The sequence below is a fragment of the Rhinolophus hipposideros genome, assembly GCF_964194185.1.
Source record: "Rhinolophus hipposideros genome assembly, chromosome: 11".
Lineage (NCBI taxonomy): Eukaryota > Metazoa > Chordata > Mammalia > Chiroptera > Rhinolophidae > Rhinolophus > Rhinolophus hipposideros.
The window spans coordinates 78,651,356-78,677,685 of record NC_138057.1 but is presented as its reverse complement, the minus strand read 5'-3'; the positions used below and the strand labels follow the sequence as shown (position 1 = coordinate 78,677,685).

The following is a 26,330-nucleotide window of genomic DNA, read 5'->3' as shown; positions in this document are numbered from 1 at the left end:
TATGCCCCTGGTGCCCTGCAGGCCCTCGCTGGGAATCAGGGTGAGCCTCTGAGGCTGGCTACCCCAGGCCTCTGGGAGTGTGAATGCTTCTGCTTCACAGGTCTCCCTCCACTTTTCATCTGGAAGGTTCCATTTGTGCAAAGCCTCTGGTGGGTGGGTAGGTGGGTAAATGGGCAGGCACAGCCCTTGTTCCTTCTTAGCTAGAAAGTAGAGAAGTAAGGAGGAAGTAAGAGGGGAGAGGAGAGTGGGAGAGAGTAAAAGGGAGAGTAGAGAGAAGAAGAGGAAGCAGGCTGTGAGGAGGGGGGAGTCAGTGGAGGAAGAGGGCAGCAGGGGCAGAGGTGAGTCCTGAGAGGCCAGACTGGGAGGGGAGGACGGAAGGTGAATGCAGGACGAGGGCTGGCTCGTTCCCTGCTTTCCTCCTGCTTGCCCCCCTTTCCTCCCCACTGATTTCATTTACTTCACTTAATTAGCCCCCCTCCAGAGTTAAAAAGATAATGTGATAATGACGATGTGAACAGCCACAATACAGCGAAAGCTACTCCATCTGCAGCTTCCCCAGCCCCCTGCCCCTCTGACCCCATGGCCTCTAGTGTCACTGAGCCGGCCACCCCAGACCCAGGGCACTAGCACTGCCCAACTCCCTAACCTCCCCCCCGAAAAAAAAACAAGCCCTTAACGAATTTCAATTACGGGCTTTGTAAAATCAATACAAATGACATATTCCCTCGTACACTGAGATACGGACAGACAACAGCACCTTCCTGCTCTGGACTCAATATAATTGGCAATTAATAGCTTCTCCCGTTACTGTGGACTTAATAAAAACCTCTTTGTGGGGGAATCCATAATGCCCCAATGGATTGTCTCACTCTTTACTTTCTTACTATGAATTATTGGGAGTGGAGAAGTAAAAATAAGATATCACCGTAAAATTAGGAAGCGATTTTTCTTCTCTCATCCCCCAACCCACAGCACCTACTGTGGGTCAAGAGCTCTCCGTAGTTGGTCTGCACACAACCCATTTCACAGTGAAGAAGCTGACCCTCAGAGAGGCCAAGCTGCTCTCCCCGTGGTGATGGAGCCAAAACGGGGACTCAAGCCTGGCACCAAAGCCTGGACCCTCTTCACCAGCTTCTCATGCCTCCCCAGGTCTCCAGGGGCTTGGCCCCCATCACACCCGACCCACCACCCAACTGGCTATCCGGGGTGCCTCCTACCTTTTTCTACCACTCCTTTGCCCCACAAAGCTCCTGCTTCACCCTCTGTATTCCACATTCTACCAATCGAAGCCTATGTACTCCTAACACCACCTCCAGGATGTCTTCCCAGAATAGCCCAGTCCAGGCCTTTCGTCACTACCTCCTTCAGTTCAAATTTGGGTGGCTCTCCCCACCAAGCAGAATGCCATTTCACAAAGCGACCTAAGGCCAGTCCTTATCTTTCCAGTAAGGGAAGGCAATTCATTTTCACTGTAAGTGCCACTCCTAATTGATTGGTAGTGACTGCATGCAGCACTGAGACACATCCACAATCAATTTGTGATGTCTGCCACGGGCGGGCGAAGGAGGAAAGACAAGTGCCTTAGCAGACACCTCTGAGCCTCACTGACAGCTCCCAGAGGGTATAGGCTGCCTTTGTCCTTTCAGCACTCCCCTGGGGCCACAGTCATTTATGGGGCACCTCTACGGCACCAGTTCCAGTTATTACACACAGGCTAGCACTGGACCAGCCCACTCCAGACTTAAGCTCTTATCCTCTCTGGGTCTGGAGTCAGTCCTGGTCCTGCCAGGGACGTGCCTGTGACTTTGAACCTCGGTTTCCCAGTCTGTAAAATGAGGATACGGGTCTCTAGCTCCCCCACATCCCTCCCATGTTTGCCTTGGATGCTCTACATTGAGCTGGCTCCCAAGGGCAGACTAAGACAAAGGGACATTTAATCAGATGTTAACAAAGGTAAGAGAGGATAAAAAGGAGCAGCTAATTAGTAATATTGTGCTCGACAAGGCCTTCCCCAGAGTTTCAATTAGGTTGTTTCCATAATAGCTGTGTTGAGAAGAAACACATAAAAGAGGCCAAGGACTGGCTTCCCGTCTCTCCTCCCCACACCTTTTGAGATAAACCCAAACAGGTCAGAGCCTGAAGGATCAACTCTATCCCCCGTGCCTACTATAATGCACTTGGGAAACTGAGGCCCGAGCTGCTAAGTCCAAAGTCATGGGCAGGGCAGGGCAGGGCAAACGTGGGGTGAGAACCACAGCATCTTGCCTCCCGCTCCAACGTCCTTTTCCAAAAGCTGAAATCTGGCCATTGGCTCTCTCTGGATTTTGGAATCTTAGTGAAAACACCCTGAAGGATTATACTTTGGCCTGGTTGTGTTTCGTTGTGTTATCTTTGTAAATTGACCCTAAGCAAAGTGATTTAAACACCTGTCAAAACAGGGGGCCTCAACCCCACCTCCAGTATTTAAAAATTCAAGTGCCCTATTCATGGGCTCTAACTGGTGAAAACTTGTCCCCTCCCTCTTAGAGCTCCCCACATAGCATTGCTATATCATAGAACCACAGGGAGCTGAGATCCCCTGGGGCAGATGGAGAAACTGAGTCCTGGAGGGGAGTGTGCGGTCAAGATGATTTGGGGAGTGATTGACAAAGGGAATCACAGGACTCTGACTAAGAGAAGACAGAGACACCTGCTTGGGGACCAACCTCTCCTCTCTCCTGGCCCAGCCAGAGGCAGACACAGGCCTGGCAGCCTAACCAAGGGGGCAGCCCTTCTACACCCAGGTAGAGTCCTGCCCAGCCCTAGAAAAAGGCCGCCACGCGCTGGGCCATGCCTGACCCTGGGACAGGCCCTCAGGCCCTGGCCACTCACACTGTAGCCCACAGTGCCCACCGCTGGCAGGATTCCCCTGCCAGGCCAGCTCAGCGCAGCCTCCTCAGTGCAGCCCCAATGACCATGACCACAAAACTGGCCCTGCACAGTCTGCCACCAAACCTGGCTGACCCACCCGGGGCACAGCAGAGCATGACCTCCTCTCCTCAGAGCCCTCGGGACAGCTCTTCTCACAAACACTCTCAGAAGCCAGTGGCAAAGGGCCGCCCATCCCCACCGCACAGGAGGGAAACTGAGTCTGGTGGGGTGAAAAGATGCCCAAAGTCACTGTTGTAGCACGGGTGTCACAATGCCCGAGTGGCACAGGGACCTCAGGGGGCTCTGGGAGCCAGCACACCTCGGGGGTGGTGAGCACTCACCTCGGGACTTCATCCCAATGAAGCGGTTCTCCACAATATCAATGCGGCCCACGCCGTGCTTGGCCCTGTGGGGAGGACGGGTCACTCGGAGTCAGGTGCTGCCACAGGCCTGGTGTCAGATGCCACCCACTCGGCTGCCACAATTTGGGCACATCTGTGCTGTGCCCACCCCAGAGCCTCTTGGAGGACACCAGGCACCATCTCAGGATCCAAGACTTAGAGGACATCTGCGCTAGGTCACCTGGTCCAACCACCCATTGTAAAGGTGGGGAAACTAAGGCCCAGACAGGGAAGGGATTGCCCTGGTCACACAGCGAGTTTAATTTACAGCTTCCGTTACCTACGTTCTGGGTCCTTTCGTGGTACTCGCCCTAACCACTGCTCCTCTTTCTTTCTATCCTGGTCTCAGTTCCTTTTTCTTTCTAGCCTGGTCTTAGGAAGCCAAGCCATCTCTAGGGGCAGTGGACCCTCTGGGGCTGTTACCTTCCAGGGCTGAGGGCCACCAGACCTCTCCTAGCAAACCAGGAGACATCACACCTGTGGGCTTGTGCCAAGGCTGCCTGTGGGACGCAGGCCTATACTCCTGGCCGCGAGGCCACAGGCGTGACCATCAGCCGTAATGGGCAGGATCAGTGACAGTGGTTTCTGACTGGAGACTGGTTTCCTAGGAGGCAGGCTGGGCTGAGACACTCACCCGATTTCATTCAGGTACACGAAGAGGTCCATGGACGTGCGGTGGGTGGTGCCATCCGTGATGTTGGTCACCTTCACGGGGACCCCTAGGGTGGTAGGAGAGGGCATTGGGCCTCTGGGCCGGAACTCAGCGGAGGAGACTGTGCCTGCCACCCCGCCCTCGCCCTCCACCCGCAACGCCTTAAATGGATGTGACAGATATGGGCTCCAAATGAGTCCCTGAAAAGCCCTGTGCAGGTTGAGGCCTGCTGGGGGGAGAGAAGGGGCGAGAAAGCCCCCCAGAATGAAAGGGAAAATGCAATAAAAACGCTCTCCCCCACCCTTCCTATTCTCTTTGCCCCTTTTGCATTTAGGGGCTGTGAAATTGGAACCAGGCCCTGAACTAATTGAATTTCACGCTCCACCATTGTCTTATGCCGGGAGCACCTTCTGTCCCACCAGTTACCCGGGGGCCGCCCGGCGGAGGTGCGGCTGAGCTCGCGCACACACGCTCACACACACACACACACACACTCACTCACACACAGCCCCCTGCCACGTCTGTCAGGCGGACCCCCGTGCCCCCGACCCTGTACCCCAGACCCCGCATGCAGCCATCTGATTAATGGGGGTGAAATGGTGCCCGCTCCATGAATTCTGAGAAGTCGGGTCTGGGGTGGCAGGAGGGCAGGAGGGAGGCGGCCGCTTTGGGAGGAAAGGGCCGAGTCAAGGGGAGGGTGGGGGGGCAGTGGGTGGGTTCGGGGTTGACTTTGAATAGCAAGGGGCACTTTCTCGAGCGGTGTGAAATGAGCAATAAATGTATTAGGGGACTAACAAGAGAGCTGTAACAGTGACAAAGAAAGGCTGTTCAAAGTTGGTGGCTAATCCCCCACCCATCTGCCCAGCTCATTACCATGGAGCCAGCGATCGGGTGCCAATCAGGGCTCAATAGCGGCTTTCGAGTCTTTATTAGCCAGGCGCCGCTTGGAGGGGATTCGCTCAAGGTGCTGTCAGCCTCCTCATTCTTAACCCCCATTTCCAGGGGTTTTATAACTTGGTTGTAAATTGCTATTAAATGTAAGTCTGCCCAATAATGAACCATAAGCCCCTCTTGCCACCCCCTGCCTCTCCCCTCCCTTCCTCGCCCGCCCCGGTCCTATTATCGCCTCCTTCCCCGGCCTTGGATGGGGCCTGCCCCAGAAAGGGGCTGACATTGTTGGTGCTGCTGCCAGAGAAAGCCTCTTAGCCTTTAAAATAGTTAATAATTAGATTAAAACTTCAAATAAATTAACTAGAGGATGAATGGAGAGGAGTCAGAGAGGGTTCCTCCCATCCATTTTTTTTCTCCAGACAGTCCTGAAATCATTAAAATGGATCACGTCTCTTCTCTGGCTCAGCCTCGGGGCCACCCTATTCCTGGACCAAAGGCTGCCAGAGCCTGTGTCCAGGACCCGCCATTGCCGCCTGCCCACCTCCCAGCCCTCACTGCTCTCCTGGGCTCCTGGGGGACCTTTGCGGGGAGCTGCCTGGGTCGTCCCACCATCTTCTCAGAGATGATGCCCAAACGGGCCACATGCCCATGAACCAGGCCTGGCTCAGACAGAATGGGCACAAGAGGGACTTAATTCTCTATCTGCCTTTAGGGGCTGAGACCAAGGACACTTAGGTTCCCAAGTGATGTGAAAGGCAAGAGTTTGAACAGATGGGGAGTGATGAAAATGTCCACTGTCTTGGCCAGGCTACTGGGAAGAGGCGGGTCATTAAAGTACAAACAGCCTCCATGCCCTCATGCCTAGTACCACTCCTTCCAGGAAGCCTCCCTGATTTCTGCAGCCTCCTGGAGAGGTCCTATCCTTGCACACCCCGAGCCTGGTCCTGCTCCTCCCATTACCAGGCGTGCCTTGCCTTCCCCTCTATCCTCCAGGGAAGAGGTGCCCCTGGTGCCAGGCTCAAGGCTGGGCACCCAGAACAGGCCAGCAAACACTCCTTGTTGATAGCAGTGAGAATCAGGAAATCAAGACACAAGCAAGAGTGGGGTTTGAACCCCGTGGTGGTGTGGGGTGCAACGGAAAGTAGCTGAGGACTACTGAGGCTTTAGCTGTGGGTTCAGAGGAGCCCCTGAGACCAGCTCTCCAAGTCACCCCATTTACTGAGCACTTCCTGGTGCTAGGGCCAACACTTCCATTTAGATCTCATTCTACACCATGAAAGCACGAGCCAGCAAGTGCTGTGTTATCCCATTTTACAGATGAGAAACTTGAGGCTCAGGCAAGCTGAATGACTTCCACAAAGTGCCAGAGCAGCCAGAAAGTGGCTGCTTGGACTGGAATGCTCAGTCTTTACCTGGTGCCCAGGAACTGGTGGATGGCAGCTGAGGGTGCCTTCCTCCAAGGCCTGGAGGCTTCCATGGGTCTTGCTTTTTGGGGCAGGGTGTGGTGGGGAACGTTTGGAGCCCCTGCCTGAAGTCTGGCCCCCAGGAATGCAAGAGGGATGCAGACGGCTTGTGCCCAGGCTTCTCGGCAAGGAGGCAAAAGGACTCAGGGCCCCAAGAGTCCACTGCCTTGAGTCCAGGTGGGTGGGCACCTACCTTTCTTGAACTCGATCTCCAGAGTGTCAGGGACACTGGGGGCTTTGGCTGGGTCCTGGGTCTTAGTGTAGAGGCCTGGGGGCGCTTGGTTCTGACAAAAGACAGAAAGAGGTTGAGGGCGGGGTGCTTGCTCAGAGCTAAGCAGGGCTATGCCAGTCCCTGGACACCCTGCTCCCCACCTCCTGCAGAGATCTGCAGCCCTCTCCAGAATTGGGGGGCTGCTGGCAGTGCAGGAGGCCTCTTACTCCCCAGCCCATGGCCAGCTCCACTTGCCAGGGGCCTGGAAAACAAAGGGCTCAAGAAATCAGACAATTTTTCCCCTCAACTTGATCTCATCTTTTTCTTTGACGCCCCCACAGCTGGAGGTAGAATAGCAGGAGAGGAACAAGTCAGGCAGGAAAAGTGTGACTTTGGAGGCAGAGAGGCGCGGGCAGCAGCATACGGAGGGCTTTCCGGGAGTGGGCGCACACGCTCTCGCAGACTCCCAGGACTGGGGTTTATTCTGCACGGACCGCAGAGCTAATGACCACACGTGACCAGCAGGTGCTCCAGCGAGCCGAGCCGTCCCCGGGGTCCCCAAGGTTAATACTCACAGGGAGAAAAGGGAAGAGCAAAGCAAAAACCCATTTGAGAACACATCAACCTTTATGTATATTTTTTTCTTGGGCGTGTTGGAAAATGGGCCTCTCGTCTGGATGCAGTGGTGGAGGGGCTGCTGGCTGCCTGGAACGCTCCAAGTTCCTGCCCGCCTTTCCAGCCCCCACCCCACCAGGCCGTGACTTGGCCCCTTGCCACGGTGGGGCCTCTTGGGCCTGACTGCTCAAGTGCCCCCCTGGCCCCCGCCCCGTAGACACCCCAGGCCCAGCTGTTGTCCACCTGCTGATATCCTGGAAAGTGCAGTCCCTAAATCTTTGCTTTCAAAACTCTGCAAATATTCACATGCCACTTCCATCTGCAGTTTCTTTTGCATTCTTAGCAGCCCTGTTTGGTAAGAAGGTCAAGTGCTGTTACCCCATCTACAGACGAAGAAATAGAGGCCGAGGGGCAGGGCCTGTAGCTGCAGCCGTGAATTCTGTGCGGGCGTGGACCACTGGACACAGGGCAGGGGACCCACGAGGCCCTCAACAAACACGTACTGGATTTCAGAGTGATGAAAATTACCCCGAAGTCAGGAGTCAAGACCTTAGGCTGCGGGGCCTTGGGCAAGTGGCTTCACATCCTGGAGCCTCGGTCTCCTCATTTGTAAAGCGACTACCTTACTGTTGTAAGATAGTGCTGTCGACTCGCTTACAATGTCAGTATAGAGACAGGCTTTCTGTTTTTTACCAGACATGAAAATCACCCACGAAAATGCCAGGGAGGCTGGTGCAGGAGGGGAGGACAGCTGGATGGACTTCTGGGGGTGCCCCTCGGGGACCTGAGGGCTGTCAGAAGTGCTGGATCCCTCACCTGTGGTCCCTTTGCCTGTTGGCTGGATGGAGGGGTGGACGACTATCCCAGTCCCTGCATCCCAAAAAAGCCCTCAGTGCTGGGCCCACAGGGACAGTTGGTGCTTCTGGTTCTACTGCTGAGCTCAGACAAGGGCTAGGCTGGAGGCCCCCCACACCTCCAAAGTGCTGTGTGACTTGGGGCCAGCCACATCCCTTCATCTGTTTTTGTTTGTGGGGTGGGAATAAGGACCCAGAACCAACCTCAAAGACAGACCCAAGGAGGAGGAGCGTCTTTAAGGAGGACCCCCACTCTGATGGCTTCATAGACCAGATAGAAAACCAAGGACAAATCAGTGGCTGGTTCAAATCATACTGCCCGACCCCACCAGCATGGGAGCCAGCCCTGGGGACTCTGCATGCCTTGTCCAGCAGTTTTCAAGCCCCTTTAATAAGCTGAGGGCCGAGAAACAGCACATACGATGTGATCAGAGACAGCGCAGCATTAGCCATGGGACAAGCACTGGGGGGTTTCAGAGAAAGGCCCAGCTCCCCAGTCCCCCTGAACCCTTCCAACCACCACATTCCCTGGGCACACATGGGTCCGAGGGCCATCCTCAGCCAAAAGGCAAAGTAAACCTGGGTTTGGGACTTCTGGATGACCGACATGACTTTGCAGCCCCTTCCCCACCTGCCTGGGACTCCTCACTGGTCCCTCAGCCCAGGCTGAGCTCAAACCAGGTGCCAGCGCTGAGCCCCTCCACTCGAGCCGGCCTCCCTCCCACCCCCACCTGCGCTGTGCATGACCCTCCGTTTTCAATTTGGTGCTTGTCACTTTTCTCCTGCCACACTTCTTAAAGAGCCCCAAATGGGATGAGAAGGTTTGCATCTGGAAGAAGAGAGGAGGTGTGAGACCCCACAGGACAGTGTCCCAGCACCAGGAGGCAGCTGTTGGAGACTCCCTCCCGATACCCAGACAGCATCGATTAAATAAAACAACTAAATAGAAATAAAGTGACATTTGCTTTGCATTCCAAGATGGCTGGAGCCTGCCTTTTTCACTCTTCCCCACTAAGAGCCCAGTTCAGGTGACAAATAGTTTGTTGAGTATCAATACCATCTACTTATCTATCCTCACAGGAGGGCTCCCTTCCTGCGTTTCTGGGGGGGGGGTGGTGTTGGGAAGGGAGGGAAGAGAGTGAGAATGTAAGAGAGAGAGAGAGAGAAAGTGAGAGAGAGAGAGAGAGAGAGAGAGAGAGAGAGAGACATACACTGGGGGAGGGGGGGCGAAAGAAAGCATGGAACAGGCCGAAGAGGAGAAATTGGAAGCAAATGGCCCATGAACTGAACCATAATGTAGAGGCATGATCGATGCTGCACATGGTTTATTCATCCATCAGACATGGCGGCCGGCCCTGAATGGACTCCTTCACTGTGGGCCTATGAACTTAAAGCAAGTAAATTTCTATCTTTCTTCGCATTAGCTGCCTCATTGCCCTTCAATCAGCCCTCATGGAGGCAGAAAATGGCTCCACCATCTGCCTTCAAACCCTCCCTTCGGCAGGTCTCGGGGCTTTTTTGGGAGAGGGGGAGGAGGCTTGGTTCCCTTAAGCTCGGTGTCCCCTGCTCCTCGGGGGCTGGGAGGCTCAGGGCTCAGCATTTCTCCTGGGCCCCTAGCTGCTGCCCCTTGGTTCCTGGGCTTGGCGGACAATTGCGCCCCAGAGATGAAAGCCTGGGGGAGCCCCCAGTCGGCACAGGCACCCCCGCCCTGCAGAGGGCAGGCTGGGAAAGAGCGGCTAGACCCTGCGCTCCTAGGCCTGGCCCTGCAATCCTCAGCGGAAATGAGCTTTTCACCCAGCCTAGCCTTTCCTGCAGGATGAGAGGGCACCTTGGCCCCTTCCTCCCAAAGATTCTTAGCAGGCCTGAGGAGGAAGGGCAGGACCCCCAGCTCTATGACAGTGGCCTTGCTTTGTGCCAAGGTCAGGCCAAGTGGCTTTTGATGACCCAAGAGGGAGGTGCTGTGGTTTCCCACTGTGTGCATGAGGAATCGGAGACTCAGAGAGGTTGGGTAACTTGCCCAAGGTTGCAGAGCAATCGAAGCAAAGGTGGGACTCAGACCCAGGTTTCCAATCTCTGGGACCCAAGCACTAAACTTCCCGCCTTCATCGGATGGCAGAATCCTTAAAAAGGCACTCTCTAGCACTTACTTATCCGCCCATAGCCCTCATTAGATAGGAGGCTTGTCAGGGCAGGGGACCTATCATGGTCACACAGGGAGCTGTACCCCAGTACTGCCAAGGGGTGATTTCCCCTCTGGCCTCAGCTCTGCTCCCCCAGTCCTGAGGTGAGAGCCCATAGGCTGCTTGGAGAGGGATGGGGAAAGGTTTCCCAGCATGCTTGGGGCCTGCAGGCCTGAGTCCACCCCACCTTGAAGCTGCTATGCTCTGTTTAGCTTCTCCCGCCCTGCTTGGCGCTGAGTGACTGGCTAATTAGGGGTGGTTGGCCTGAGTGTCTCGGGGTCAGCAGAGCATGAACTGGAAAAACCTGTGGCCAGCAGGCAGCAGCCTCATGGGGCCATCAGCCCCCAGGGGGCAAGGGTGCCGGTTGTCTTGAGTGACACATTTGGGCTGAGGGGGTGAAGGAAGTGGGGGGGGGCATGGGCAATGGGGGAACCACAGAGACTGGAGGGATAGCTCCTGAGATGGGGTAACCTGGGCACTAGCCCTACTTCCTTGCTGGGCCTTGGTTTCCTCACCCATAAAATGAGGATGTTCACAGCCAAGAGCCAAGGACGGTCAGCGGGCGAAAATCCTAAACCCCGGCCTGGGTCCAGAAATGGTCACTGGCACGTGTCATATTATCACCAACACCTACCAAAAGGCCTGGTCCCTGCAAGGAGCCAACCCCAGACCACCGGCAGGGCTCCAGCTCTCCCCACCCTCACCCAAACCACCTTGGCACCCTCCCTCCCCTCCAGCTGGCCTGCTTGGATCCCCAGGCCCAGCTGCCTAGCACCCATCCCCCTGCACACTTCTTCCTTAAAGTCAGACGAGCAGCCCATCCCACCCCCAAACCAGTCACTCACTTGGGTGTGGGGCTGAATCAGGACATGGAGACACATTCCCTCAGGAACAAAGAGATTTTTCTCTTGCCAGGATAGATTTCACCCTGCCTCCCCCATGTCCCACAGTGGGCAGAGGGAGATACAAAGGGAAACCCCCCAGGGAGAGAAATCCTAAACTTCAAAAAGGGCCGAGGCCCAGCCCAGGCGGCTGGGATGGGATGGCCTGCCTTGCAGGCGTGGGGCAGAAACCCAGACAAGTGGGTCCTGAGGCTCTAATCTGTGCTGCCCCCACCCAATTGAGGCAGCAGCCTGAGAGCTGGTGAGCACAGGCTGGGCCCTCCCACAAGTGTCTCATCTGCCTAATTGCTTCTTTATTGTCTCACAATCACACACTCTCTCTCTGCTGCTCTGAAATATTTCCTTCCCCTATTCATCCCAGCAGCAATTAGAAAAAGAGCACAGGGAAGGGGGGAGGATTTTAAAATGCAGCAGCAGCAGCATGGAGTGGGCCGCCGGTGGGAGGCCCTGTGGGGAGGGTCCAGGACACAGGCAGGGCTCAGCCCTAACCCCATGCCCGCCCCCCGTGAAATTTCAAATTAGGCTACAAACACATCAGACAGCATGGGCGCTGAGCAGCTACCACCAAAGGTGGCCTGCTCGGAGGAGGAAACAGAAATTACCTTTGGGTTCTCCAGGATTCCAGCCTCGTAGCTGCAGAGGGAAAGGGAAGACGGGGGGTTAGTAAGGGAGGGGAAGAGAGACACAGCTGTGCCTTGACACACTCACCCCCCAACACAGTCTAGTCTGCCCTTTTCTCTCTGCCAAAGCAACTGCTGCCAACCCTGCCTGAAACATTCTGGACCCAACAGTTGGCTGTGGGAGCTGCAGGTTGCAAAGAAGAGCCTGGGGCTCCACATCTGGAGGGCCTTTGCACATGCTGTTCCCTCTGCTTTAAAAGCTCTTCCCTGTACCCTGGCTGGTCCCTCCTCATCCTTGAAGTTTTAACCTCAAATGACACTTCCTCAGAGAAGCCCTTCCTGATACCCCAGCCAAAGCCAGGTGCCCATTTTCTGCCCCTAGCCCTCAGCAGAGCTTCAATGAGAGCTGTGAATAAGTTGGGTATGACGTGGTCTGTCCTCCCCGAGGCCCCCACTGCATGAAGGCAGGGTACACTGCATCCTGGCCCCATGGAGGCAGGCATTCACCAACGTCGGGCAGAACTGTGGACATCTCTTACCTGATGTGCATGAGGTTCTCGTCCATGCTCCATGGGTTCTTGGGGGTGACTGGGATGGGGATTCCGTGTTGCTGCAGGTAAGGAGACACAGAGCAGGAGTGAGGCAGCTTGAAGCAGACGCGAGGGCCAGGCCCAGCTGCCTTGATTTTCCTTCAAGGTCGCAGATAGCCCCCAACTCTGGGCCCCATGCAGACAAGACCCTGCTGCCACTTGGAAGGCCCACCTTACTCAGCCATTGGGATTAAAGACCAGGCTGGTTCCCTAGGTGACCCCCGGACACCTGACCCCCGCCCCCCGCCTTGGTTGGCATCCAGCACGTTCATTATACCCTGCTCTCCCTTCCCCCCAGCTTCCCAGCACGGAAGGCAGCTCAGAGGTCCAGCCTGGACCCTTTAAACCAGCAAGACTGGATACTGCCCCCCTTTTCAGAACCTCGGAGCTCCTGGCCCATCTGTCCTGATGGGGCTTCTCCCTGACTTGGCTCAGCTTAGCTCATTCCTACGAAGGAGCTGCTGTGTTTCCTTCAAATAAATTAGACTAAAACTCTCGGGGGTTGTTTTTCAAGCTTCACTAGGAGACAACCCACATCCAGTCTAGAATTTGTATGCTCTTCAATTTAAACCACACCGACATATAGGAAGACCTCATTTAGAGGCTGCTCAATGTCAGGGGGCCACTTGTCTCCCCAAAGTTGCCCAGTCAAATCCACACACTCGCCCTGTGCTCTCTCCAGGTAAAGGGGGCCCAGCGTGGGGACCTGTGCAGACCGGGAAGAACCCCGGGTGTCCATGCTCCCTCTTCCCTCCTTTGGCAGCTGGACTGAGAAACCAGTGGCTGGTCCTGGAGCCCGTGTTTGGGGGGGGGGTTGGAAACACTCTTGCCTTCTCTTTCCCACTGGGCCTCTGGCAGAGACGGAAGAAGAGAAAGGAAGGGAAGGGAAGAAAGAAAAAGCAGGAGAGGCAGCCCCTCTCAGCAGGGAGGTACACCCAAAAGCCAAAAATAGCCATAGTCCCTGACCAAAGAGATTTTTGTGTCCCCCTCCCCTCTGTCCTGAGGTCCCTCTTCCTCCGCCCCAAACAGAAAACTCCCCTTGTAATTGAGTACAGAAAATAAAACCACCTTCCACGTGCACACAGGACACTGCCCTGCTTTCTAATGCCCTATCTTATATGCTGGCTTTTTAAAACAAATGTTAAATATAAGGACAGTAAGAAAGACGGGGTGATTCTACGTGTTTTTCCCTTGGACGGAGGACTTGGAGGGAGATGGAAAGTGAAGCGAATGCCTGTTTTTTATGAGGCTCCTACAGCACTTTCTGGCCGTGGCGACAGTCGGGTCTTAAAAGCGGTGGTTTTCAAAGCCTCATTGATTTTTGTCTCAGCTCAATCAGATCCTGCCTGGCTCTGAATTTTGGACAAAGCCTGGCTGCTGCTCAGTTATTCTGGTCATTTCCTGGGTGCAGAAACACCGCCTCGCTCTAGAAAGTGCTGATTCCCCGGAGCTCAAGCCTGACACCAGCCTCCAAGGGAGAGTCAACCGCTGAGGGACCCGAACTGGTTTTCCCCCCTGGCAAACTTTCCTGTCCAAAAGGCGATTTGGGATAGAAGCTGAGTGAAACGCCTTCTCCCCCAAATCAGGGAAGGACAGAAGACACTCCTAAAATTCATCTTTTCTGGGGAGACCAGGAATGGCTTTGTTTGGGAGTTTAATGGTTACGAAGGGCAATGTTTGGGTCAGCCCTGGCCCTCCCTTGAACCTCGACTGCAGGCGTGAGAACGTCGACAGGGCAGAGGTTCCAATTCATTCTTCTTCAAGATGAAATGGGCTCTATATTCTGTATGATCAGGGAAAGGAAGGGGAGGGGGGAAATAGCCTTGCCAACCCCCTTCTCTTAATAGCTCTGCTATTTGACAATTTGTTTGGCAACATATGGGCTTGCTCTTGTGAAGTCCCCTCTTAATAATAAAACAACAGATGGCAGAGGAGTTCTTTCCTTGGAGCACTCCAGGTCTTAATGGGATGCTGGCGGCAGGGCAGGGCTGCGTCCCTGCCTTGTCCCCTGCCACGCGGCACCTTGGCTGCAGCCAGAGCTCACAGCCAGCCCTGGTGACTGCTATTTAAAAACCTGAGCAATTTTCTGGTGTGTGCACCGAGTTGCTTTCCCCCCTCTGATTGAGGCTGTTTGTCAGGGGCTGCCATCGAGTCGCTAAAAAGAAAGGGACCCTGGGGCGAGGCTAAGGATCTTGATGCAAAACTTCTAATATGTTTTATTGCAACTTGTACTTCAAAAGGGCCGGCTCAACACAAGCTTTTGTTGGCCACTGCCGCTCGGAGTGCCTACCTGTTCCTGGGAAAGCACTGGGGACAATTAGCAGCCAGGTAATTGAGGGGCAGAAAACGGACTGCTCAGACCCCAGGCTGTCTCCTGAGTGACACACACAGCAGAGGGAGCAGGAGAATGGGAGGCAGAGGGGGCCCGGAGCCCTCTGGCTGAGGCGTGAGGCAGACTGGGGACTGCCCTCGGAGAGGCCCAGGCAGCAGGTGCCGTAGTGGGGGGGCCAGCCAGGACAGAGGTTCCACCCCCCAGGCATGGCTGCTGGTCCAGACAGCCAAGGAGAGATGTGTCCCGAGGGCAGTAGGCAAGGGCTGGGTGGCGCTGTGGGCTCAGCCTTACCTTCGCATACTCCATCAGGTCGCTGCGGCCCTGGAACCGGTTGTAGAACTCAGGCATTCTCCAGGGGGCAATGACCTACACATGGGGCAGGGAGTCAGGACTGCGGGGCCTGCTGCGGCTTCTCCGCGCCCTACAGCTGCAGCGGTGGCCTCTCTTGTAAGGGTCTGGAGACTCCAACGGTTACCTGGAGGAGTCCCCTGCTGTCCCCCCTCCCCCCCAGAGGATGCAGGCCACGGGGGGGGTGTGGGGGGTGTGGGCGGTGGGCAGTGGGACTCCATTAGGCAGCGAAGGACAGGGCCTACCATACCAGGGGTGGTTTGGAGCTCTATGGTTTAATGGCCATGTGTCTCCAGGCGGGTCCCCAACTGAGACCCGAGGGTTTGAACTAGACAAGCTTTAAGTTTCCCACTAGCACCCCTGGTCAGAGGACCAGCACCCCCTATCACTGGGTCCACAGAGCTACAGATGCCCGGCCTGGCCTTGTTCTGGGATGTAAGGCCCAGAGGCCACATTCATCATCCCCTAACCCACTTTGCTCGTTCATTTCTTCCACGCCCCACAGTTGCTGTAGGTGCGGAAGGGACGGGACCCAGCTCATTCCACCAGCCTGGGTGGGCGGGGGGGGGTGTCAGGAACAGGTCCTCAAGATGAAGAGCCCCTACTCACCCGCAGAGCCAGCCGGGACTCTGCCTCTAACACAACAGCCCAGATGGGGGTGAGATGTCATATAGATGGAGATACTGGTGTGATTTCTGGGCTGTGGAGCTGATGGGGCTGGGGTGGGGTGGGAGAAGGCCCCCCCAGCCCTAGAATGAGCAGCCCTGGACCAGGGCACGGAGAGTGCCCGCTAGCTTCCTCCCAGCTCCCAAAGACCAGCTTGGACCCCTGCCCCCAGCCCCTGGGCTTGGCTTCCTCAGATAAAAACTCAGAAAACGACACCGCCCCCCCATCCCGCCCCAGTCCACCAGCCTGCCACAAGTCAATAAGCAGCTACTGTCCCAGCTATGTCTGAGGGCTTCTCAGCTGCCCAGCGTTTAGGGTCAAAATGGATCATTAGAGCTCATTACTGCTCACCTCCAGGCCACTCTTGCCCCCAAGCAGCCGCTGGCTGGTTAAAAGGGCAGAAAAAGATGGTCCATTTCAGAGAAAAGAAAATGGAAACTTCTGAGAGCTCCTTGGGGGCTTGGGCAGGGACACATCTTCCATAGCTTCAGCCTGAAGCTGCCTCTGAGGAGCTCAGACCCACACCTGTGCTGTCCACTATGGCAGCCACTTGTGGCCACCGAGACCGGAAACGAGGCCGGTCCCAACTGAGAGGCACTGCACGTGTAAAGCACTCACCGGGTCCTTTTAGTACAACAAAGAATGTGAAACACCTCAGTTGTTGTTTTTTCTTTTTTTACGTCAATGAAATGTTGAATAATACCCTTTTGGATATGTAGGATTAAATAAAATATTATTAAAGCAATGTCACCTGTTGCTTTTTATCTTTTTTTTTTTTTAACGTGGCCGCAAGAAAAATTTAAATTACCCTTGGGGCTTGCATTTGTGATACGAATTATATTTCTACTGTTCAGCCTGTGCACTGTGTGCCTGTAGGCTGGCCCAAGGCAGGCCCTGAGTGGGCACTCAGTGAATACTGAATGAATGAATGAATGAATGAATGAATGAATGGAAGGCACGATGAACACAGGCTGGACAGACCCGACATGTGCTCTCATGCCTGGGTGGCATCCAAGGGCAGAGGTGACAATTCCCCAAGATCCTGTGATTCCCATCCCAGGAAAAGATACAAGACATGGGGTGTCAGGTCTCAGGCAGCTGAGAGGAGGCAGGGCCTTAGCTGGGTGGCCCTGGCCAGTCCTCGGAGCGCTGTCAGCAGCCCAGAAATCAGCCGGGCATGTCCCAGAACTGCCCAGGCCTGTACCCAGGAAGCCAGACCCCAGAGCGCCAATAACACTGGCTGAAGGGCAGCAATGTTTTTCTGTCCAGCACCCTAACCTACCCAGACACCTGGACAGCAACTGTGCAAGGACAAATGGAAAGGGAGAGAACTGCATCCCTGTAGCTGGTGTGAGGGAGGGAGCTGTCCACGGGAAAGAAGGGCACCACCCACCTGGACAAGATTCAGGTGCACACTGTTCCCGTCACTGGAACCTCCCAGAACCCTGTGCCCTGCCCCCAGGGGCCTCAGCACCCACTGCCTGAGAGGAGCCACATCTTACCTTAATCTGCGGGGCCAGTGAGTAGCAGGTGAGCTCAAACCGGATCTGGTCATTCCCCTGGAACAAGAAACAGAGGTTGTGAGGAGCCACCGAAGGGGGTGGGGTGGGAGGTGGGGCAGGGGTCGTGCCCGGTGGTCAACAGGATGACGGCTGCCCAGAGCAGGCCTACTGGATAGTTCTCTTCTCACACCTGTGCTCACCTCCAAGCTCACAACCTTCCGAGGTGGCTACTACTATTAGCCTGTTTTAAAGATGAAAATTGGGCTTTCCTGGGAAGCAAACGCCAACTCCTGCCCCACAGGTGTAGTCAGGACCCCTGAGTACAGAGCTGAGCTGTGTGGGCGGGCAGGTGTGAAAAACAGGTTGCCCACGTGCCCAGCATGTGTGGCAAATGCCATGACTTTGTGTGTGCACTTGTGTGTGAACGTGCGCATGTGGGCAAGTGGCAGGGTGTAATGTGTGCACTGTTGAAACACAGCAGAGTGGGGTGTGCGCACATGTATGTGTGGGCATGTGGCAGGATAGGGGTGTGCTTCTCTGGGAACATGGCGGCCATGCACTTATGTCACCATGTATGTGCACACGTGTGCACACGTGTGCAGGGCTGGGGCCTGGCCCCACTGACTCCAGGCCCTTCTCCAGGCAGCCCGGAGCTGCCCACACCTCATCCTCTTCCTGAAGTTTCCCCATCTCCACCTGCCCCAACCCAGAGATCAAGTTCAGGATTTCTGCTCCATGGTGCTGTACACCAACCCAATTCCATCAAACTGGGAATCCTGACTCCTCTCTGAGTCTCAGTTTCCCCATCTATACGATGGCTGGTTGGAGGGAGGGCGTGGAACCAGGTGACCACTGAGGGTCCCTCTGCTCCTCTCTACACAGAGAGGAAAACTGAGGCCCAGAGGTAGCAGGGACTCGTCCAAGGGCACAGAGCCTGGTCCAAGCCCAGGTACTGGGCTCCTTGCCCCACCACCCTGTGTGGGTTGCCCCACCACTCTGCTCCTGTGTCCTCTACAGTAAAGCGACACCGCAGTCAGCTGTGGACATCATCCTAGACACTGCTGATGATGGGGAGGAGGTGGCCCCAGCGCTGGCCTCAGCCACACAGCCCAGACCCTGAGAGACAATGGCTGCCAGAATCCTGCCTGTTTCCCATCAGCTCGGCAGCCCGGAGGGAGACTGAGCGCTGTGGAAATAACACAGGGACCTTTCGCCTACTGTGAAAACTGCACGGGCACAGCGAGCCAGCGGTGGGAATAACATGTTATTTTCCAAAGTCTTGTCAGGCAACGTGGAAATACAGGTTTCAGCCCCTCTCTGCGGGGCCAGGAGCTGAGGGGAGGAGGCAGCTCCTCTCTGATATCTTCCGGGGTCACAGGCTGCACCGGATCAGCCACCCCACTCACCCTCTATCTAATCCCTTCAGTGAGCAGCTACTATGCACTGGCTGTCACGCAGGAGAGCCACCGGGGGCAAGTAGGAGTTTAAACCTATTTTGCAGATGAGGGAAGTGAGGCTCAGAGAAGTGAAGTCACTTGCCCAGGGTCACACCGCCAGGAGGCAACACTAATCCTAATAGCTCACATTCACTCAATAGCTCTGTACAAAACGAACTCATTGAATCCTTACGGCAGGCCCCTGAGGTAGGTTCTATTATCACCCCAGCTTATGGACAGGGAAACTGAGGCACAGGTAACACCTGCCCCGCGGCCCATGGCCAGCACGGTTCCTAGAACAGTGGCGGCTATAATAAAAAGCAGGCTCATTCTGTAAGGCACGTGATCTAGTGTTGCATATCCTGGCGATTTCCCCCACGGCTTCACGTTTCCCCAGAACAATGGCAGTTTGTGCCTCCTCAGACAGGCACCCTTGGCTGGTATCTGCCCATCCGGACCCACCATGGGGACACCCATCTGTTCCAGAGCCAGAGACCCTCGCAGAAGCCAAACAGGTTCCCTTGGTTCAAACTGGGTCCCAGCCAAGGACCGAGGCCTGTCTGGTCCTTTTACTCCCAAATCTCAGGACCCCAGGCCCAGGGCCACCCCTGGCAGTACCCGAGGGTGCCGGGGAGGGGGCAGAGCCGTCACTCACACCGTGTGCGTCCACATGCTGATACGTGTGTAAGTGTGGGTGCGGCACCCGCCAGGAGTGGGAGGGTTGGGGGGTCGCCCATCTGTTCCCAGGCTAGCCATACAGATGGCGCCATTTACAAAACTCCTGCTCCTGTGCCCCTGCCGGAGTCTCAGGCTCATATTTCCCGGCCCCTTCTCCAAAACTGGTGGGAAGGAGGAGGCCGCAGGAGGGCCACCCCAGCTTCTGTGCAGCTCTCTGGTGGGGAGAGGTCAGGGTTTCAGCAGGGCATGGAGCAGTGGACCTCATCTTGAGCTCTGCCAGGTGCCACCGAGGCTGGGCCCTGGGAGGGCCCTCCAGGCCTTGGCACAGGCTGTTCCTGCAGCCTTCTGTACCCTTCCCCCTTGGTGCCACTGGAGAACTCTTGCTTCCCCGATGTCTCCGTGTCACCTATTCCTCACTTCTGCTGGGTCAGGGCTTCCAAGTCTCCGAGCCCATCCCACGCCCAGCTGGACCGCGTCCGCACGCACAGAGGAAAGCAAGTGCTGGACAAATACTTGGTACATGGATCGAATTAACAAATGCATGAAGGTGACATCTGTGAGGCTGGAACAAGAACTCCCGAGGACCTGCTTGCCTCCATGCCCAACTCAGGAGCCAGAAGCTGGGAGAGGCCAGCGGCTGGCTTATTCAGAGGTCAGAAGCTCAGGACTGGCCTTGGAGATCCGTGGCTGCGGGGGCCCCCTGCTGTCTGCTTACGCCCCAGCTCTTTCTCTTCTTTGTGAACCCCTAGACCAAGTTCTGCCACGTGTCCCACTGGGATCTCCCTCTGGGGTTGACAGCCTCCCACAGGCCCAGCCCCACACAGCCCTGGTTCTGCCTTCTGGGGCCACAGGGCCTCATTTGCTTGCTCAACACACCCACCTCCAGATACGTAGTCACTGATGCCAGCCCCCAGCCAGCCAGACCTCCAACCCCTCCCTCCCCGCCATATCCCTGCCTCAGACTTGACAATTCTCTGGACCACAACACAGGCCTTTCTGGTCCTCCCCACTCAAACCCTCAGTTCTGGAAAATTGTCTCCAGAAGCTGTTGGGGGCTTCCTTGGATTCTGTAAATAGGGGGAAATTGAGGCACAGAAGGGGAAACAGGTACAGGTGTATGCCTTGCCCATCAGCCCCTAGACGAGATGGCAGTTCCCAGAGAGCACTGCCTCCACTCCCCTGTGGCACCACCGCTGGTCTTAGAGGTACCCAGTGATGTTTCAAGTCTGACTGCTCCTCCTTTGGACACTGAGCATTAACTGCAGGGACATCCCCACTTCCCAAGGGGCCAAACAACCACCGCAGAGGTTGTTGTGCTCAGAACCACAGCCCTGCAGGAACAGGGAGGGGAACAGAGGACCCTGGGTGGCCATCTCCTTCTCCAGCTGCTTCCTCCAGGGTCAGCCCATGAAGATCTCAAACACGAGTCTCTAGTACCCTCTGGTGGCCAAATGGAGCAGCGCACACGGCTGCTATGGCTGTTACCGCAGCACGTGGGCTATTCTCTCAGTGGATCCCAGGAGCTATTCAAGCCAGGGCCAGACCTAACATATACCCACCCAGTCACCCTACCAGCCCTGAATGCCACCCATCCTCAGTCCTGACGGTACCCTTGGAGGGACCTTCTTCAGGCAGGAGCCCTTCCAGAATCCTGATTTCCTGGTCTCGGCTTGAATACCTCCTGGAACAGGGAGCTCACTGCTCAGCTCATTTTATCATGGATAGATGAGATGGCTCAGAAGCTTCCTTATTCTGTGCTGACATTGATTCTTATAGACCTTCCTCTACCGGCAGGAGCCCTCAGTACAGGTCTGATAATCGTACAATTCGGGCACTAACCTTTCATCGAGCGTTCACTACATATCAGTCCCATGCTGAGCTCTTTATTGGAATTGTCGTACTCATTACTTCTAACTGCACCATGAGCTGGTTCTATTTTACCTCCATTATACAGATGAGGAAATGGAGATACACGGCAGGTGAAGTAATACCATGTGAAAGGGGGAGAAGCCAGGATCTGAAGCAGCTGTATGGGCCCCAAACCTCTGGGTTCTCCTGCCCCCTCTCCTACTATCCTCAAGCAGAAGGCTGCACACACATCTCTGCCCAAACAGCCCAGGTTTGCCCATCTCTCCCATCTGATTTCTCGTCACCCTGCTCAAAATATGCTCACGACTGGGGTGTTAGTGGAAACAACCACCAGTCCCCTTCCATCATAGGCCTTTGCATAGGCGGTTCCCTCTGCCTGGCACACTCTTCCTGGACTCCGTTATTCATTCTCCTAAACTCATCCTTCAGGGCTGTGCTCTGTAAGACAGCCTTCCCACAGCCCCCTGCCCGCTGTCCCCACAGCTCCCCTGGCATGGACACCTCAGCCGTCTTATTATGTACCCATTAGCCTAACCCTTGCTAGGACACAGGTTCCCTGCGGGCAAAGAATAGGCCCAAGAAATTCAACCCCGTTGCCATACCCAGCATGCGCTCCACCACTTGCAGAAACCAGTACAAGCTTGCTGACCTAGTCCCCAAGTGAATGAAGGCATGTGTGAGCTTTCAAAGACACTAACCACCGCAATGGTCATGGCTGTTTGCAAAGCCACCCTCAACTCGTGTCTCCTCCATCATAGTCTTAGCTGCAAGGGGCGCTATGGCTCAGTGAGCCAGGACCTGCTCCCCCTACCACTGCATCGACCAGCCCTGGGGGTGGGGGGGTGCCGGGCTACGGTTAGCACATGTGTGCTGGCGAGGTAGTGAGTTCCCCCTCAGTGGGAGGTTCAGTCTTCTGACTGTGGGGTTGTTAAGCAGCCATACCCTGTACCAGTAGCCACCTCCTGACTTTGAAAGCTCAGGACTCAAAAGTCTTTATGATAACATCGCCTGACGGTTGCCAACATTGTAGGACTCTCGTTTCTTCAGCACTGCCACCCGTGGGACAGCGTGCTGAGGGCTTTCCTGCCTTCTACCTCACAGGCTCCTTCTTCAGCCTGCACTGGTACACGCAAGAGTGTGTTGCAGGGTCAAGTGTGTCCCCACAACAGTTAAGTTGAAGTCCTAGTTCCCAGTACCTGAGAATGTGACCATATTGGAGACAGGCTCTCACAGAGGTAATAAGTTAAGATGAGGCCATCAGGGTGGGCCCTCATCTAGCCTGACTGGTGTCCTTACAAAAAGAAAAATTTGGACACATAACCAGACATGCACAGAGGGAAGGTGACATGAAGGGGCAGGGAGAATGCCATGCGATGACTAGGGACTGGAGGATCGGAGTGCTACTTCTACAGGGGACACCTGAGCTACCGGAAACCAGGAGACAGGCCTGCAACGGTTCCTTCCCTGGAGCCTCCAGAGGGAGCACGGCCCTGCTGGCACCTTGGTTTTGGAGTTCTGGCCTCCAGAGCTGTGTGACAGCACGTCTCCGTTGCTGAAGCTGCCCAGTCTGTGGAGCTTTGTTACAGCAGCCCGGGGAAACTGAGGCTCAGGGAGGGAAAGGGCTTGCCCAAGGCCACACAGCTGGGATTCAAACCCGGTCTGTTTCTGATCCTTGCCACTATATTGCATGGCAACACGCTCTGTGATCTTGGCAGTGGCGATGTCCCCACGGCCCAGCCTCAAATTTGCCAGGTGGGGTGACATTGTTCCGACTGCAAGTGGAACATACACATGGAGTCACTGCTCATGGAGCGCAGAGCGTAGCTGTCACTACCCCCAGATATTCACTAAGACGTACCACTAATATGCCTCTTATTCAGACCGCACAGGCCAGTCTCTCTGCTGTGTACCTGACTGTTCTGGGGGGGATCCTACACCTGCTCGGGGGCCGTCTGCCCATCACTCGGCTGCTTGTGTCCCCCTTCACAGCCCCTGCCTGCTTCTCCCTCCGCCCAGCCCCACCCCCGGCACTGTCCACCCTTTGCCTCACCTTTCCTGTGGCACCGTGGGACACATACTTGGCTCCCTCCCGCTTGGCGATCTCCACTTGTTTACGGGCGATGCAGGGCCTGGCCAGAGAGGTGCCCAGGAGGTAGCGGTCTTCATACCGTGAACTGGATTGAACGGCAGGCCAGATGAACTCCTCCAGAAACTCCTTGCTGACGTCCTCGATGAACACCTATGGGGAGAGGAGCTCGTGGGAGGGAGGCTCAGCAAGGCCAGGCCCAATCAGAAGGCAGAGCCCGCAGGGCCTCAAATGGCCAGTGTCTAAGGCAGACGCTGCTAATGGACCCTGGCAAGCTGTACCCTCCACTCTTCCTCCTGCATCCGTAGTAGACATCGCTAATCAATCCCAGCACACATGATGCTGGACAATTAAGTTCGCGAACTCATCCTAGGAAAAGTTCTACATATGTCATTGCTGAATATCACCACAGTCACCTTTGAAGTCCTCCCCTTGGGAAGCTATGCACCGACACCAGCACTCAGTCCACCCTTCAAAGCAATTTTGGAGCTCTTTTTCTGGAATGGCCACCAGACCTGTCATCGTATTACCTTTGATGTCCTGAAGGTCATCAAAATGTCTTCCTTTCAATATTTCCTTTATCTTTGGGTAAAGAAAGACGTCATTGGGGGCCAGATTAGGTGTGTAGAGAGGGTGTTCCAATACAGTTATTTGTTTACTGGCTAAAAACTCCCTCACAAACAGTGCCGTGTGAGCTGGTGCATTGTCATGATGCAAGAGCCATGAATTGTTGGTGAAAAGTTCAGGTCGTCTAACTTTTTTATGCAGTCTTTTCAGCACTTCCAAATAGTAAACTTGGTTAACTGTTTGTCCAGTTGGTACAAATTCATAATGAATAATCCCTCTGATTTCAAAAATGGTTAGCAACAGCATTGCAACAAGTTCACGAACTTAATTGTCCAACCTCGTACAATTCCATTACTCTCCGTCCTGCACTCAGGGCAGACATCACTAATCAATCGCTAAAACAATCAGCTAAAACTAGATGTGCTTTTTTGTTTGTTTGTTTTTTAATTGGGGAACAATGTGTTTTTCTAGGACCCTTCAGCCCCAAGTCGAGTCGTTGTTCTCAATCTAGTTGTGGAGAGCACAGCTCACTGGCCCATGTGGGAATTGAACTGGCGATGTTGGTGTTATGAGCATTGTGCTCTATCCAACTGAGCCAACTGGCCACCCTAGCTGTGGTCTTTAAGTCCCTCCCAGCACTGCATTCTGGGCCTGAGACGAAACTTAATTGCCACTTAAGTTCTAGAGAGGCAGATGGATGTCATCTGTAAAAGTCAGGTGTGATTTGTTCCTCCAGGGGGCAGCTGGCAACTGAAGATATTTTTTGTTTTCACAACTGGGGGGTTGGGTGAGGGTTCTGTCATCTACTGGGTAGAGGTCAGAGATGCTGCTAAACATCCTACAATGTGCAGGATAGCCAGCTGCATGTCAGTCAACAGTGCCAAAGTTGAGAAACCCTGATCTAGAAGAATGGTTCTCAAAATGTAGAACCCAGGGGTCCCTAAGACCCATTCCGGGAGACTGATCAAAACTTTTTTTTACAATGATACATTCATTATACACAAAAGCAACAATGGGTGAAAAAGTGCTGGCACTTTAGCACAAATGAGCTGTTGTTCTTCATGCCTTGCTTTCACAGTGCTGATTTCATTTAACAACAGTCTTGAAGAAGCAGTAAAAGTGATTACTTTTGTTAAATCTTGACTCTTGAGTAGGAAATGTGCTACATTCCAGAGTGAGTTACAAGTGCCCTGCAGAAGGAACTTGTTCTGACTTGGGTTCCAGGGACATCCCCACAGGAGCTGCTCACATTTTGTACTGTGAGCCCATGTGAGCAGGGCCTGTTCACCATATGGGCCCAGCACCCAGCACGGGGCTTCTCGCCACAGGATTAGATGCTCAGTCATTGCAAGAACTCAGCTGGACTTTCCTGATTCTGTTGAATCGGTGAAAGGATGGGTGGATGGACACAGAGATAAAAGAAGGATAAATGGGTAGGTGGGTGGGTGGGTGGATGGATGGATGGATGGATGGATGAGTGAGTGGGTCAGTGGATGGACAGAGAGATAAATGAGGGATAGACCGGTGGATGGATGGATGGATGAGGAAGAGATGAATGGGGAGGAGGTTGAGTGGCTGGGGAGGCAGGAAGTCGATGGCACTTACACTGAAGGAATTGCTTTCATACTCTTGGAAGCAAGAGGGCCAGTTGGAAGGGACGCACGGGACAAGGAACTTGGGGACAGGGAGGCCCACTGCTGCCTCCACCATGTCAAAACCGCACTTCCAGCCCCAAACCCCACCTCCTATCGGTACCTTCTTGGCCCCAAGCTTCAGTGCCTTCTTCCTGGCTTCTTCAAAGTCTTCCACTTGTCCGATGTTGGCCTGAGGAGCAGAAGCAGAGGCCCAACCAGTCAAGGGGCAGAAAGAAGAGGGTGAGGAGACTGTCACCCTCCCGGGGGGAGCCAGCGCAAGTGCTGTCCACACACACACAGCAACCCTCAAATGAGGGAGGGTCCATTTGATAGCCCAGGTCGCAGTGAGGAGAAAGGGCACAGCCCGGGGTCTAGAGAAGATGGATTGTTTCCAGGAGCTAACACTTGGTGCTGTTGGGAAGCATGCTCAGTGGGTTGAAGAACCAGCTATGTCTGGCCCTGTGAACAGGGCTGCTGGGCCACACATGCGCTGTCATGGCCTTGAAGGCCGAGCCATTCCCTTGAGCCATCTGTCACTTCCTGCAAACTCCCCAAAAGCCAGGACAAAGGTTGGCTTGTCAGAAACTGCCCACCCCCAGCTTGCTTCCCGAGCCAAGTACAGCCACTTGACATCTGAGCAGGCGGGAGGCACAGAGTCCCCTGCCCGGCCCTCCCGGCTGCCTGGCGCTGCAGCCCAACCTCGGGTTCCGAGAGCCCCTGTCTAGACATTGATGTGTTTTCTGCTGGCTGCACCCTGGCCTGCTGCCCAGACCTGGGCCTTGCATTCTGCCCTCCAGACTGTGGAATCCTCCCAGAGCCCAGCTGCCAGTGCTCTTCTGAGGTCACTCAGCTTTTACACCTGCCCGGAAGTAGCCTAGGATCTGTCCCATTGTGCTGCTGACAAGATGATCCCCTGTGGCTCT

At 55.0% G+C, this 26,330-nt stretch overlaps 1 protein-coding gene across 2 annotated transcripts in view; it reads right to left on the bottom strand.

The window, feature by feature from the left end:
* ASS1 (argininosuccinate synthase 1) overlaps positions 1–26,330 on the bottom strand; it is a 48,903-nt gene that overhangs the window by 14,502 nt on the left and 8,071 nt on the right. For both annotated transcript variants that reach the window (XM_081066659.1, XM_081066660.1), the window contains exons 4-12: positions 25,529–25,597; positions 23,171–23,359; positions 17,138–17,194; positions 14,913–14,987; positions 12,239–12,309; positions 11,682–11,712; positions 6,511–6,601; positions 3,946–4,030; positions 3,252–3,316 (exon numbers count right to left, since the gene is read on the bottom strand). In XM_081066659.1, coding sequence (XP_080922785.1) covers positions 3,252–3,316; positions 3,946–4,030; positions 6,511–6,601; positions 11,682–11,712; positions 12,239–12,309; positions 14,913–14,987; positions 17,138–17,194; positions 23,171–23,359; positions 25,529–25,597 — 733 coding nt within the window. The remainder of the gene's footprint in view (positions 1–3,251; positions 3,317–3,945; positions 4,031–6,510; positions 6,602–11,681; positions 11,713–12,238; positions 12,310–14,912; positions 14,988–17,137; positions 17,195–23,170; positions 23,360–25,528; positions 25,598–26,330) is intronic.